Source organism: Gymnogyps californianus, chromosome 2, assembly GCF_018139145.2.
Source record: "Gymnogyps californianus isolate 813 chromosome 2, ASM1813914v2, whole genome shotgun sequence".
NCBI classification, from domain to species: Eukaryota; Metazoa; Chordata; class Aves; order Accipitriformes; family Cathartidae; genus Gymnogyps; species Gymnogyps californianus.
The window spans coordinates 85,099,606-85,116,134 of NC_059472.1; the positions used below are offsets into that span (position 1 = coordinate 85,099,606).

Below are 16,529 nucleotides of genomic sequence, written 5' to 3' on the forward strand. Positions count from 1 at the left end.
AGCTGAGGCTTAGGACTAATCCAGGGAGAACTGAATCCTATCAAAAACCTACTCTTGATGCTTAAACATTCTTTTTTCAATGGTTCCCACTCATTGCTGTTTCTGACTGGCAGTGCATACGGAGGGGCATGCAGCTGCTCAGCCTGACAGTTCCAGATGGAGCTATTTTTGAGTCATCTGCATAGAGGGAAAAAGGTGATCAGAACAATTTTTAAAAATGAAACAAAGTTTACAAATTCACATAAGGAGGAAGCAGTACATTTAAACTTTTAGTCAGAAAAGAACGGGATGTGTCAAGAGTGCAAAGAGTTTGTGTCTCATTGACAAATTGCTTCCTGTGGGCATCATAGCTTCCATTTTATGTCACTTAGAAGAGTAAGTGACTTGATATCATCTGGTCCTTTAATGCACCCATGGATAATTCACTATTTCTCAGGTTAAGAAGCTGAAGCCAGGATTTCATTGTTAGAATAAGTATAATGCAAATATAGATCCATGGTCAGAGCCGGGGGAAATTTAAGTACCTAAATTCTGAATTTTGTTGGCACTAAAGCTCCTCTTTTCCTAAAGCTTGTCTTAACACACATGTCCAGAACTCTTTCCTTCCCAGACCCTTGTGAAGTGTTCAGCTCATAGATGTGTTTATTTTGCAAAAATTACACCTACAAGCATGAGCTGTCTATAAAACATAGCCTGGTCTTTCAAAATGAGCTGGTGGTTCAGATTTCTTTCTACTAAACAAGTTGATCATTTGTGTACATATACACGCCTGGGCTCAGGGACAGCCATTGGTTAAAATGTGACAGTCCCTATTTTGGATGTCTCCTACTGAGTGCTTTAATCACTAAATTCCAAATAACACTTATCCTTTCCATATTCGAAATTCATAAATTCAGTAATCTTGAACTTATTCTAGTACGTTAAAGCAACATCAACAGCTGAGATGCGTTGTGCTCCCTTGCATGAATATCTGATAACCAGCTATTTGGGACACTTTTGGGAGACTGGAAGTAGGACATGTTGATTTGCAACCATTTGGGACTCCTCTACCCTGAGTAAAAACTCTGTTCACCACAGTATTTTACGAGAGCTTCATTATTAAAATAACAAACATAAAATCAAAATTTTATGAATTCAAAATAAGTGAAAATGAAATATATTATCTCAAACATCCAATATAGCTCTTTCATTCCATGCTCCGAAGTGGAGCATTTTTCGTATGGTTTTAGGTGGAAAACTTCCCATAAAAGAGAAATTATACTTTCTAGACAGAGATAAGAATTACTTCTCTGCCATTAAAACTGACATTATTTATGAAAAGTCATACTTGATTGTATATGAAATGAAACACTAAACTCCAATTTCTTGGACTAAGACTAAGATCACAACCACAGACTCCAATAAAGATACAAACTACTGTGTGTTACTTATGAGGCATAATTGCACAACATTTAATTCTCTTATTTAGTTTCTCACTTGAGCCTTAGGTACATACACCCCATCGGTGCCACATACCTTTTTCAGTTTGATGACTCCTTCCTGGGTGTTCTCATCTGTTGTGATGTCAAACAAGTTTCCTCCATCTCCTGGAACTATGTTGTACTCAATTTCTGCATTCTTCCCAAAATCAGGGTCCACAGCTCTGATCCTTCCAATAGCAGAACCAACGTGAGAAGACTCAGGAACTTTTAAATGGAAGATACCTGTGACAAAGTAGTAGACAGTCATTCTTGATATTTCTTGATAATTAATATAGTATGTCTGATTAAAACCGTGGAGCCTGTGCAAAATAAACAGACTTAAATCATCTAATTAAAATTATGAGATCAAAACAACAAAGGATTAGAAAAAGATACGCATGTTTTACCCACTGATTTCCCCTAGTTTCTAAATTTGGTCCAGTGCAACTGTAAGGGCCTTAGCACCTCTATCTCTTGAGATATCTATCTATATTTCTATCTTTAATTTTACCCATATGGTTGACTCTTTTGAATTAAATTCTACTTGTAGACAGTACATGTTTATAAGTATTTTCCCCCTTCTATGTTTAACAGGTTTTAGTATCTGAATTTTTATTTTGTTTGAGAAAATATAGCTATACATCTCACAGTAGTTGAAAGGAAAAATTCAGTGGAAAAAGATTTCTCACCCATTTCTGTAATATTCAGTATTATAATTACATGTACAACTCCTTGGGGGGGGGGGAGACCTAAAGAGTGTTGTTTATACATTAGCCACCAGAGGGTGCTCTTACTAAAATGTCAGTGCTAAACATCAATTTTTAGCTCTGCACACTTTTATTTTCAGTTTATTTATTATTAGTCGCAATGAAAGTTAAAAAGAAAACCACACAAAAATTACACACTTTTAAAATAAGCATCACTACTGATACGTGAGAACAAAATGGTTTCATTCAGGGAAACAGCTATGTTGAAAAGATGCTAGATGTAATAGTTAAAATAGCTAAAAGAGAAGGTCCAAAGTACTTTGAGTCAGCCTTGACTTTAACCACATCAGTAGCAGCAGGCCTTAGTTTATAACACCGTGCCCTGGCTTATTACACCGCTGCTGAAGCGCCAGCTTTTCCTGTTCAGCTGCACCTCTCACTGGAGCTGCTACTTTGCACGGCTGCCAGTGAACACCACCATGACGAGTGTTTCCAGTGGGCAGGTAGTGCTCGCCTTTCTTCACGCAGCAGCCTTTGCTGTCAAGACCTCCAGCAGCTTTTGGAGCTGATTTCAGTGGGCCCAGGATGTTTGATTCGCTTCATCCTGACTCTCAACAAAGCTAGCATTTGCCTGCCCCATCATTTCGTTTTCCTGGGTTCACCCTCTAACTGCTCTCGCAGAGCAGCCCCTTCAGCACAGGAAAATGTCGGCAATGGCCTTCTCTGTTCCTCTACATGTGAACATGCAGGAGGAAATTTACACCTCTTTTTCAATAGTATAGCGGGACAGGCATCTGTGACTAGCAGGAGGCATATTAGGGGATGTCTCAGAGATTTCTGCCTGGTAGTGGTTCAGTCACACTTCACAAAATAAGGCTCTGAGAAGTTGTATATCAGGTATCAGCAGGATAGATGACTTTCACATCCAGCTGCTGAATTAAACAGCAGACGCTGTTCCCTGTCATTATCTCCTTACAATGTATGCTGTGTCAGCATTTTCAGCTTTACAATATTTCCAGGTGAGGAAAAAAATGACATTAGCACTGCTGGATTAGGAGCAAACCTACTCTTTTGTGAGTTAGTAGTTTGGACTATGGTACCTGTATAATTGTCTGTTTGATTGCCTCTGAAAAAAATGTGTTTTGTCTGCTTCCTCCCTCTGTCCATCAGTATGCAAAGTACACCTGAGAGCAAAACTTACTTTGTTTGAGAAAATCCCTGTAACTAAAGTCTGCTTGTGTCAGCATCCACATTTGGACAATACCATGTGTAGCTTTGTAGTACTCATTGACTGAGCTACTAAAGGTTGTGCAATTATAATTTCACTATTTTTTCCAAGGGAACACACTAAAGAAACCCTTTCTTCTTCTTTTCCTAAGGGAATATACTAAAGGAAGCTATACTTTTTCTTTTTCTTCTTCTTCTTGTTTTAACAGCTGGAAAGGAGCACTATGATGCAAAATATTACCAAGACAAGAGTAGCCTCAGCTGTTTCTTAGTTGTACTTCGATGACTCTGAGTAAAGAATAAAATTTTAATGTGGTATGCAGGAGACAATCACAAATCCTCCTGTTACCTAATGTCACTTACAAATATGGGTATGACTGGGTCTCTGCTATGCAAGTTATTCAGATGAGGTGGAAGAAAAGGGATCCAAAAGGGCTTTGCCTACACTTGACTCTTATATTACATTTCCACAGCATAGTTCTAGCCCTAATCCCCAGGTCTTTTACAGACACTTACATTGGATGACAGAAATCATTGCTGCAGTGTTTGCTCTTTACAGCCACAACTTTGGCGAACATAAAATGTAAGAGCATATGATAATGGATTTTTCCTTCTTTGCCTAGTTGATCTATTCTTAGTGAACTGAAGAGCACTCAGATTCATTAAAACAAACATTTCTTTATAAAATATTGTACCTGGCTGCAAAGCGTATCAGACTTAGATGAAGTCAAAGAAACACTACATTACTCATTTCAGATTGTTTAGGCTTTTATCAGTTATTTTCAATGACTTGGCATTTCATCACTTCCAGAAATTCAACAGCAATAAAGATGGGGTCATTCAGATTAATTTGAAACTCTGAAGTAATCTTCAACTCTGCCAGAGTCAGATCTCTGAAGATGTAGTATGTAATTACACTGCCATCGTCCTCCTGTAATATTATCTTCACAGCATATGGAAGCTGTTAATGGTGCTACTGTGACAACATACTTTCAGAATAAAATAAATGAAAACAAATAATGTATATTGATGCCAGCTCAGGGAAAAACTTCAGAAGAATATAATGGATAGCATGAAAACCTCCTTTTTTTTTTCCCCCAGAAAATAGTGTTTGTACAGAGGACATTTGAAATGATCAATACATGCTGCACATGAAATGTAACAGAAAGACAGTTTTGTAGATTTTTATTTTTTCTGTTTCTAGAAGACATCACTCCTTGCTGTGGACTTGCTGTGACAGTTTAACATTATTCAGTTTTTATTGTCCATTTTGCCTGCATACACTACTACCTCCATTTGCTATAGAGGTATATCGAAACAGGCCTGAGTAATAGCCTTTTACTCCCAAAGGTCCTGAAAACCTTGTTCTCTGCAGCTTCTAGGAATGATGGAATGAGCAGCTCAGACAAACTTATGCAGCAGCTGGTTACGCTGCTCAAACAGTTCTGTCAAATTTTGTAGATTGTCTCATGTGACTTCTCTGCCTACAGAAATCTTTTCTTCTACTTGCATAAACCTCTTTTAAATGTGTTTTCTAAGTTTGCTGTTGGCTTTTGTAAAGGAGGAGTGATATGGGATGTACCAAAGGAGCAAGCCATTACTTCCCTCAGACCGCAGTATGAAACTGGACTCTGAAACTAGTTACCCTTTTGCTGATCTCAGTTATGCATGCAAGTTGGAATGTTTGCACATATAGGAAAGCTAGTAGCAATGCATATTGCCTGGTCAAGATTTTTGCTCTGTTGTAAATGCAATTTTAAGAAAAGAAAAGTAAATGTTATTTTTAAGGCCAAAATCATGTGACAGTTAACATGCTTAACTTATGCAACACTTCGCCCTTAAATTATACTTAAAATTCAGCCCAGAATCCAAAACTAGAGAAAGCCCAGTGATTATGTAGCTTAGCATAAGCAATCAGGCATTCCTTTATAAAGCCTATGTAGTCTTTATGTGACTCAAGGTGTCAAACTTCCTTGGAGTTTCAGGTTGAGCAGCATCAATGAGGATGATAAAAATAAATGAGTGATGATTCTGTTGAAGCTTTTAGGCTGAAATGACTGAAAGGGCTTATTACTCAGCCCCAAAAGCGTTCAGAAAACCGAGGTGGAGGTGAGCTAACAACTCATACATGCTGCCTTCGAGTTTCTAAAACAAAGATGGTTCCAAAGCGCATAGCAGGAAGAAATCAGAGCTGAGTAAGTGACAGGTAATCAGTCATATTGACTGAAATTCAGCACACATTTACAGTTCTTTTGACATGATTAGATTAGTTTTAGTTTTTAAGGCTCAAAAGCTGTTCTGGGGTTTGATTTTTACTTACAAAGGGTTTTTTTTTGTTTTGCTTCTCCACACCTGCAGTTTATGGGTATACCATCATTTACCAAAAAGGTTTTCAATTCTGATGAGAATAAGAAAGGAAAGCCATCATTACATTTCATCAGCAAAACAACCATTAAGAAATAACCCAGGTTAGAGCCCAAAGACTTAAGCTAAATGCATAATGGCCTTCAACCAAACAGCTGTAAATGCTATTTGAACTTTTTTCTAATCTGTCGCCATACATATACTGTGTGTATGCAAGATTATCCTGTCCTGCTTTTTCTCTGTCTATATTTTTTTTGGTTCTCTTTGGCAGCTGCCGAAGTATTGCATTGCAGTTAATCATGATAGCATGAATCTTACAGGCAACAACATTGAAATAAAATAATTTCTTTCTCTTTGATCTAAATCTTTAATGTTTTCTCAGGAAAAAAAAAATCTTATTATGTATATCATAATATTCTTGTTAGCTTAAGTTACAAAGGCATTTCAGTTTTTATCCTGGCCAGGTTATAAGGGCACTGCTTTCTGTCTGTTTAGGAAGAATCCAAAGACAATAGTTCATATTTACTTGCTGGTGTTTTAACAATAGTGTAACAGGCAAAAGAAAGGATACTGTAAATACAAGCAGATACTCAGTATACTAAACCTGTTACATCAGCTACAGCTAATCAGCCTAATAATTAGCAGCATCTGATGTACATGCTCCTAAAACTGGGAAGACGTGATTTAGCACGGAAGAGAGAGATATTCATGCCTCTCCTAGCTGCAGATCTGTGCCCTGCAAGGGGCTGGGACCTTGCATAGCGAACAGAAAGGCTGGGCTTTGTCACCATGTGCTCTGATGCAGGTCACGCATGACCTGGCATAGGCTGGTAAAACTTCAGTTATGGCAAGGCTTCTTCCATCCTCAAACCCACTGCTCTGAGTTAGGGTTTACGGCCTCATTAGATATAGCATAACCATTCTTAAAAATTCCTGGTTCTCTGCTGTGGATCCCAAACTCCACACCTAGCAAGAGCTACATCTCCCCAGACTGCAGAGATCCTGGATGTCCAAGGGTCCCCAGTTCTTCAAGGGACAACGAACAGAAACAAAACCCCTTTTGAGTTTGATCCTGCACAAGTTTAGGGTAATCCACATGATGGAGCTTCCCCAGAGCTGGCAGCTGCTGAGCCAGGACTCTATCAGCCCCTCAGGTGAGCTAGCAGACTGAGTTTTTGAGGCCATCCTCTTTCTTCCTTCCCTAAAGGGAAAAAAAGTTTATCATACCTGGTATAATTTTTGTATATTGAAAAATCTCAGTTTAACCATTTGCTGTTTTTTCCACTGATAAGCTGTTGTCAGAAAGCTTTCTAAAAATAAACCTCCCCATTGCATGTCAGAGACTAATTCCACAGAGCATAATATCCCCCTTGTTGGAGCAAGGGTTCAGGAAATGGAAAATGCCAGTTCATTTTCTCAGCTGAAGATATTCAGACCCACAGCTTCTGTCTCCAAGGAGTGCTGGGTGTAGCAAAGACAATAGAGAATATTCTGTATAACAGCATAATGTATAAATAATTCTAGAAGTAGCTGTCTGGAGCCACAGATGCTCAGATGTGTGTCCCCTAATACCTAGGCAAGAACAATACTTAATCTTCTGTGAAGAATCTTAAATTTTCTTTTGAATGGTGGCACAGTTTTACTAGGAGGGGAAGAAAATACTCATTTCTAGAACTTCCTCGAGTTTATAATTAAGGGTTTCTCCTAGATGATATGGAGTTGAATTCTGACAAGCTGAGGAGACCAAATCAAGTTCCTGAGTAACTGCTTTAATCATGTTGTTATTACTGTATAGGAAAGATCCTACCATTATCACTTCCCTTTCCCTTGGTCTTGCTATATGGAAAAGTGGTGGCTAAAGGGTCATCTGTGCAAAGTCTGACTTTGTCAATGCGTTCATGTGTTAGACAACGTGCTTCCTGGATCTCTGAGGGCGTATGTGGACAACCAGTTCTAGATTATCAGCTTCATTACGTATCATGACCAATAAAGAACTGTTCTGCTAATATGCAGTCTAAGAAATTATTATCAAACAAAAAGAGTCAGTAAAAAAAGTCCAAAATACAATGAGAAAAACTATTTTTGGGGGGTATAGTCTAAAAGCTTGAATCAAATGTTTTTATGGAAGTTATATAGTGGTTATAAAGAATTATCAAGGTGTAGCATGCCTTACGGATAGAAAACGGTTAGTTTTCAGGAGAAAATGCCTTTCCTTTTTCAGAATCTCAGGCAGCATGTAATTGGCATTTATCAGGTAGGTCTATTGGTAATATTCTGGTGATCACACTGTCACCATGAAATAAATCAATACACTTATTCCCTCTATAAAATTTAAATTGCATGATATATGTGAAATGTTAACATGATAAAAAGTATATTGCTGAGGATGGGACACAGAGTTTGTAATGCTCTGCTTAACATCTCTGCTTCTTAAATATCTTGCGGGAGCTTTTTCATATTTTCTTTATTACTCTGGCACAAAATATAATAACATAATTTTACTACAATTCATTCACTCTTAAGAATGTGGTCAAACCATTTACTTCAGGATCTAAGCCAAGTGCTCTAAATCATCTGTATTGGAAGAATCATTTTTCTCTCCATCGACTAAGGAAATTAGGTCCCCATCTTTAGTCCTCCAAGTCACACCTAAGTTGCTTAACTGAAATCACCTAAACAAAACGTGCTTAACATTTGTACTACTCAGAAGACTCCCTGTGAAGCTTTGATTTTCACGTGCTCATTAGGTACATTTTATGTAAATGGTTTTCCCTAAAATATATATTACTTTTCTTCACCATGTTGGCACAGCCTGAAGCAGAAAATTATTATTTTTAAAGATAAAACCACGAAATCATCAAGTACAAGTGCATAATAGTTCAGTGGTTTTTGTTTTAAGTTTTGATTTACTGTATGCAGTTTCCTTAGAACACTTGTGATTTATTGTGTGATATAGACCAAAAAATAATGATATAATAGGATGGCAATTGGCCTCACATTTGTAGTCTCTTATACTTTACAGCAAGTATGATCAACTTATCAAAAATAATGTTTATGTCTTCCACTTTAAGTGTTTAAAGGTGAGATCTCTATATAAAGACTGCTCCTTTTGCAATGAAATCTGTGGGTAGTGAGTGCTTCACTATAGATCCTTCTCTTGAGAGCATTGGTGATCACATTTATAAGATCAACAAATTTGCTGTGGAAGCCACTGAGAAAAAAATAATTGTCATGAATTCAAGAGAAAACTTGAAAGAGTTCCTCTAGAATATTTCTTTTATTTTCTTTTTATTTTTATAGCTTTCTTTATGCAAAAATTCAACTAAGCATGTATTTTGGACTCAGAGAAGACAGTTTCAAAACTGCTTGGTATCTACAGCTCCTGTTGCTGTCAGTAGAAACCTTTGGATTGTTGCAAGCACTTTTTGGGCATCCCATTTAATGCTTTTGCAAGGAGTGGAGCACTCCTGAAAATCTGACAACTGTGGTTGTTAGGTATTTCTGAAAATCACGAGCTGAGACTATTGTGATTATAATTAGATAATTACATATGGTCTGTTTCACTTCATGTTGCACTGTAGCCTCTAAATTTTCAGAAAGCAAGCCCACCACAGTCAGAAGCAGAAAGGCTGTGTTTCTTTCTTACTTGGACAGAAGGCCTCGGGGAAAAAGGCAGATACTGCCAGAAACGATAGTGACGCAACAAGGGACACTGTGAGTCATTTTGCAACCAGTTCTCAAGGCATTGCAAGGCAACCCCATGCTGTTAAATCTGTAGCCCTAGCTACTCTTCAGTATCAGAGAGTAGGTGGAGATGCATGGTGCTTTTAAGCCATCCCAAGGTTACCATGCATAATTTCATGCATCCAATCTAAATACTCTCTGTGTTTTGAATGAATAATTTCTTCACCGCTCCCCACAGAAAACACGTTGAGGTGGAACGTATGTCATGATTCCTGCCAAAGGTTGTTGAATTTCTATGAACCATATTTGTTTACACTTTCTATACAGAAGGTAGCAGATGTAAAATACAATTATTAATGATAATAATCTACTATGATGATAATGATGTGTTTAAAAATAATTGACCTATAAATCTTGCTGTTAATGATCAATTACCACTTAAACTTGATGATAGGGGGAAAATGAATTGAATAAGTGCAGACTAACAGCAGAATTTTATGACCAATAGATAATATTTAACTTCTAACCACTATTGTGCTCATTTGTATTTCTTGGACTATTGCTTACGGTGTAATCAGAGCATTACATTTTACCTAGTGACAAATTACCTGTATTTTTTCATTGGTTATGGAATAGTACCAAGAAGTAGCTATATTTGTTTTCATGCTCTGCGTTGCAGCTGAGGGTTCACTCTCTTCAGTTTAGAGCTTTAAAGAGGTTTTTGTTTCATTCAATCAGTACTCCAAACAGTCCTCTAAGAATAGCCTTTGCTAGTTATGAATTCTTGAGAAAGTTAAAAAACAATATAAGTGTAGCATACATAAAATTTACTAAACATTTAGTGTTTTGAGAAGTTATGGTAACTGAATATTTCTCCCTCCAGTTTATTTTTCATTTTTTTTCCAAATATTATGCTTTAGCTGGGTTTTGTGTCATTGTTCAGTCTGAATCAAATGTTTCACTCTTCAAGATGCTTTATGATCAAGATCATGCAACAGTGACAGCTACCAAAAAAAAGGAAGTTTCTAGGGAGCTTTTACTGAGACTACATCCACTTTTGGGGGCAAATCAGCACTTACTGAAAGTGCTTGAAGAATTCTGATGTGGAAAGGAAGAAGAAAAAAAGTAAGAGAATGTTGACATAACTGTAAATAGAAATCTGTGTAGATGTTTAATTTTATGTTAACAACTCCTTTATGTTGCACACACACAAATAGTAACAGAAGCCTGCTTAACTGTCAGGTGCTGTGACCCAAGGTGGGGTGCATGGCCTGGATTGCAAAGCATAGGCCCAAAAAAGCTACAACTGTACAAAGAGATTTCATGTACCAGCTGTACTCTGCAGCCCGGAAGCTAGCCAGTATAGAATGGCCTATTTCCATGTTATTAAATTCTTTTACCCACAGCAAAATAGGTCAGCTTCATGGAAAGTGACTGCAGAGAATAGTTCCTGATCTGTACTAATTTCCCCAAAACCCCTGAATTTGTCTGAGAAAGCTTTACTTGGTGTTGGTCAAAACTGTGCCCAGTGACTGTGCTAAGGCTAACAGTACAGATGATTTAAATGTCCAGGAACTTTCCCTGACACTCTCATGTTCTTCTTTCAGTCTTCAAAGCAAAATAAAATGAGCTGCTGTATACCTTCTTTTAGTCTATGTAAAAATGTCTATAATCACACTGATTAAGTGGTGGTGTAGGGAAAAAAACATAGTACAGAGGCTTTTTTATCACTAGCTGTCAAACATGTAGCTAACTCAGGTGGGCAGAAACAGCAGGCAAGGGTCACTGAGCTGTGTGACAGAGTAGTGGCCAAACCAAGCAAGATGGAGCTATAAAGAGCTTTTCTGGGATGGTGAAGACTTATGATCTAAGTATAGCAAAATGTGGAGAGACTCAGAGCTGGAAGTGAACCAACAAAGGATAAATTATTTTAGCAGTGTTATTATTAGGGAGAAAAAAAACACTTGGGGAGGAGAAGGAGGAGATGGCCACAGGGTAGTTATAAGATGAAAATGAGATCAAGGATAAATTTATGTGTCTTTTAGGAGAAGGGAGACAGGAGTGCATGTTGAATGTAAGGATAGACAGGGTGAGGAGGAAAGAGAAGGCCAGAGGAGGGGCAGACAGGGATGCAGATAGTACAGAGGTGTGAGACCTGGAAGGAACCTGGATTGAAGAGGAGTTACTCTAAGTCCTCCTCTGATTCCTGTAAGAGCACTGTGCAAATACTGGTCTGCTAGTATTTATTCATGTACTGATTTGACTATTGTTTTGCTGGTGTTAAAGCTGTGGTTAAGTGAATCCCTGGTCTTACAATCCAAAATTATAATGACCTCTGCGTGGCTGCTGGTTTCACGATTGGCTTACAATTGCATGGGAGAGTTTCTGGAGTCTTTGCATACCTGTTTTCCATCACTCCTTGAAATGGTCAGTTAAAATATATGTTAAACTCAAAAATACAGTTTTAGTTTACCCGAAACTCAGAGGTAAATGGAAATCAGACTTGCTTAAGATTTTCTGACCTTAAAAGATTTAAGCTTCGATTAACCAAGCTGGTGCTTTTTTCCCTTTATGTCTTACGGCATAGGGGTTAGAAAATTAACGAAGATGGAGTAGACCAGGATTCAACCTTCCCTCTCTTTCTGATTCAAAGCAAGCTCTGACTCGGTCTCCCACCTAATCACTGCCCACAGGCTAGTCTGCAATGAATCTGTCCTCCTGTCCTGTGTAAGTTTCTCCCATTTGGTATAAAATAAGTAATTAGTTGCTGGAACTGAATTAGGGCATCTTGTCTGCCAGGCAAATTCTTTAATCAATGAAAGACAGACTCGTTTTCATTCCAAGAGCCAATGAAGATACAAGTGCTGTATACAAAGCACAACAACTTTTAACAGGAGTACAAGTTCCCTATCTAAATTGCAGTGGGTAGAATAACTTCCCAGAAAGCTGGGCAGACTTGTTGAAATAATAAGACAGGTCAGAGCTTTGAACCTTAATCCCAAGTAAGTTTTCTAGCAAATTATCCAAGTAGGGAGGGAATAAATCTTCCTCATTTTTTTTTTTAATCAAAACCTCTGCTTTCATTATTTTAATTTTTTCAGTTAGTGAACAGAATAATTTCTTAATCACACAGTCCTTTTCTGTAAATGTCTAATTTACTGGGTGGGATCTGTGTTGTATTCTTCTGAAATCTTTAAAAGCAGATACCATTATCTGAGGAACTTCTCTCTCACAGGCCGCTCATCCAAAGCAGTGGGTTAAAAGATTTTTTTTTCTATCTCATGTGGACCAGAAGACCTTTTACTTGCACGCTGCATCTGAACTCAATTTTGCAATAAAATCTGAGCAAGACTGGTTCAAAGTCACATGAATGGAATCAGCCACATTTAGTTTACTGAGTAAACAAAATTGACCTGCTTTTATATGGTAAAACCTATGCTAAATAGTGTGTGTGCAATTTCTGTGATGTACTAAGCTTCACAGAATATATAAATAAATAACTATGATAAGAGTTTTCAATCCACAGAGTGAGTATGCATAAGTATGTATAGGCAGGCTATTCCAAGTTCAGCACTTTGTTGTCTTTTCTTTCAAAATATTTCTACAGATTTTAGTACTTGAAAGTAAAGCTATTAAAATATGCTATGAACCAATAAATAATCACTGAAAATAGATGCTACCTATCTAAAGGGTAATAATATGCAAACTCTATTCCTGATATCATAATTGTGAAATAGAAAATAGATCTATATAATAGGTTATCCAGATAATAGATCATTCAAGTAGCACTCAAAGGTTATATAAGTAAGAACAAAAAGGCTAGCTCTCTTTTACAAAGGTCTTTTTTACTCGCACTGAAATTCCTGAAATTGCATCAGTGAAAGATATTTTTTCCCGATTTCTGAATTGTCTGTTTTGTTGATTTTTCTGTTTAAGATTGTTCTTTCCTCTGCTGTCTCCAGTGGAAGATTTAATACATTCTGTGAAGTGCATTGTACTGGCCTGCTCTTGAAATCCAAATCCAATTAGCTGCAAACTTCTACAGTATGGACAGGCAGATGATGTGCAAGGTCCTAGGAACGATCCTTCAACCTTGTCTTATTTAAGGTGTCATTACCAGAAACATGAATAGTTGCATTTCTGTTTCCGAGCATGTTAGCACTTCTGGAAATTTGCCATGCTCTTTTATGCAAATGAACTTCATGGATTTCACTGGGATGCTTCTGGAAAGTCAAATGACAGCAAAAAACTGGCCCTTGTGATGTCTAGGCGTTGCTTTGCAGCCATCTGAACATTTTAAATGTGGTTGCAAAGCAGCCCTGATACAATGGTTTCTGACCATCAGAGAGCTGTTTTTTTTAAAGCCAAGACATGCACAAGTAGACAAAATTCAAGTATTGGGTCCAAACCTTAATTCATTTTTCTTCTATTAAAAACAGTTTTCAATCATTGCTCTACAATATTGACTTCTCCTGTGAGTTGGAAATGATGTGATAAAACATAACTTTAGCCAAATAGTTCTTTTGAATAAAAAAAGTAAATTCAGAGAGTGTCACCTTAAAAATACACACTTTAAAAATAAACCCAACTTATTGCTGACTTCATAAGACACTTAAGAATGGTCTTTTATTTGCTAATATCAGAATAAAAACTGTATAAATTTTAAAATTCAGTTGCATTTCTTCTCTATCAGGGCCTTATCCTCTAAAAGTATATTTATGTCATATTAAAAAAAAAAGACATACTATTCCTTTGACTAAAATGCTTCCCATGTGCTTTTATTGCTCAACATATAAGAGTTTATTTCTCCAAATTGCTTTCACAGTCACTCTGTCATCAGTGAACAAAAGAAAGAGACAGGAAAACTGAAGCACAATAACCTTACAAAATATGAATCAACCACTTCACTTAATTGGTTTGATTCCATAAAGTATAATTTATACCAACTAATTATACAGTTTTTGTCATTTAAATGTTGAAGTAAATATAACCCATCCATCCTTTCTTGAAGCTTATTTTAAGAGTTGGAAACAAGCCACAGCTGTCCTTGCAGCTAGCTCAGACTGGTCTAATGCTTGATGTGTTAAGGGTTAGCCCATTAGCTTCTAGGAAGGATGTGCTGAACTGTCTTTTTACTTAACCAGCTATCTTGTACAGGAGTAGCTGAGAGAGAAAGGCCATCAGTTCCCTTCTTGGACCAGGATGCATGCCTACAGATAAACAGCTTTTATCTACTCTTCTCTGTTCAAAGGCAATGTTGTGTTATACCAGATTTTCATTTAATTGCTTGAACATCGTTGCTATGATAGGAAAAGTACTTTCTCTTTCAGTCTTTGCCTTATTTTCTCTGGTTTGGGCAAGAATCAAACTTTGGTATGAAACGTTTATTTTAATATTTATGAAAAAGTTCTATCTTTAACAATAAAACATGCACAGTAATGCAGAAAGTCAGTGTACTAATGAAGAGTCAGGCAAGACATATATAAAACTCTTTTGGAAATAAATTTCTACTAATAAAATCATTCAGATTCATTTTTCCTTCTAGTTATAAAGAAAATAGCAGTTTTCTGAAGTGTCTCGGTTTTCTGAAATGTGGTCCAATAGATACCTGCAGGTCAAACAGCTCTGACAGAAATATATAATGTTTAGAGGTTTCCCCCTTCTTACAGTCCTCATTACTGTGAGACATGCAAGGTGAGTGTTCCCCACTGAATATGTTCAAAAGCACAGGTTCTAAATAAAAAATTCCATGTTCAGCAGGATAGTCAGTGCTTTTTCATCACTGGATGCTGATATCCCATCTGAACCTGCCTGTCTCCTTAAAGGACCCTCGATGAGATGAAGGTGTTCCGTGATACATTTTTTTGGCAAGCTTGTAATGTATTATTTATCAATGTAGCTTCTTCCAAGTATTAATAATATATGTTCTCCCACTTCTGCTGTGAAATCTTTTTTTTTTCCCAACTTAACTGAGTTCAGAAAATAAATTGAAACTTTGTTCTGTGACAATTAATATCTTCTTATTTGGTAAGGTAATCTATAGGATGGCATCTTTGGTATAAGCCCTTTGGGAAACTGCGGTCCTGATTATGTGATGCAAAAACATGTACCCTGCAGCAGTTAGTGTTAAAGGACCTTCAGTCCCTTTTTTCAGTCTGCACCTGGACTTCCAGGCTTTGTTGACCAACAATGAGTAATGTGATATTGAGGTCTTAACTCCCAGCAACTGTGAGGGCTCTTTAGGTCTTGCCAGGCCTGAACTTGACACCTACCTGGACCTGACTTTAAAGGCTTATTTTTCACATAAACTAAAATTCTGCACAAGTATCCTTTTAGATATGGTAGTCAAGCAAATGACAGACTCCATTTCCTGGCAGGTAGTTACTCTGAATCATTGCAACGTTTTTGAAGAGCAAAACTGAAATATACAGTTACTATATTAGAAATAAAATTCATGCTCAACTTTTTTTCTATCAACTATTTTTGTTTACCTGTAATTAGCCTTGTGTCTCTGTGAATTTCAGGCACACTATACATCATCTCACATATCACTTAACCAAATGGGACTGGCTAAGTAAATCCCCATTGATCAGGATTTTTGCTTTTACAATTTTGATTAAGCAGAAGTTCTTCGTTTACAAGAATATAAATATGTTGCCAGTAACACATCCCCCAAAAAAAGAGTGTTTCAGGCAACTGCCTGCCTTGACCAAGCTTGTTCCAATACACTGGAGTCCCCATACTGACATTTTAGCTTGTAAGTCACGCTAAATATTTATTATTTTCAATATCAACACGAACCTCTAATATTATTCTCTTCTGTTTTGTTGAGAGTGACTGCTATAATTCAGCTTCTGTGACTTTTGATATAATAGAAAGAAAAGGTTTTCAACCCTATTAGCATGCAAAGCACAGGACAAGCTTGGTCTCTTGTGATTTTTTTTTGCTCCTTCATAGCAACAATTGGGCAAAGACATCATAACTACAGTGCATGCATTAAATGAGACCTCAAGGCTATCTTCTTCAAAGGGGATGATATATTCCATGATTTCTCTGTGTCATGAAAACTGTCTGACATTATGTGAGA

The 16,529-nt window shown here is 37.1% G+C and overlaps 1 protein-coding gene across 2 annotated transcripts in view; it reads right to left on the minus strand.

Moving 5' to 3' along the window:
- CDH12 (cadherin 12) overlaps window positions 1–16,529 on the minus strand; it is a 160,121-nt gene that overhangs the window by 50,069 nt on the left and 93,523 nt on the right. For both annotated transcript variants that reach the window (XM_050890728.1, XM_050890727.1), the window contains one exon: window positions 1,516–1,703. In XM_050890728.1, coding sequence (XP_050746685.1) covers window positions 1,516–1,703 — 188 coding nt within the window. The remainder of the gene's footprint in view (window positions 1–1,515; window positions 1,704–16,529) is intronic.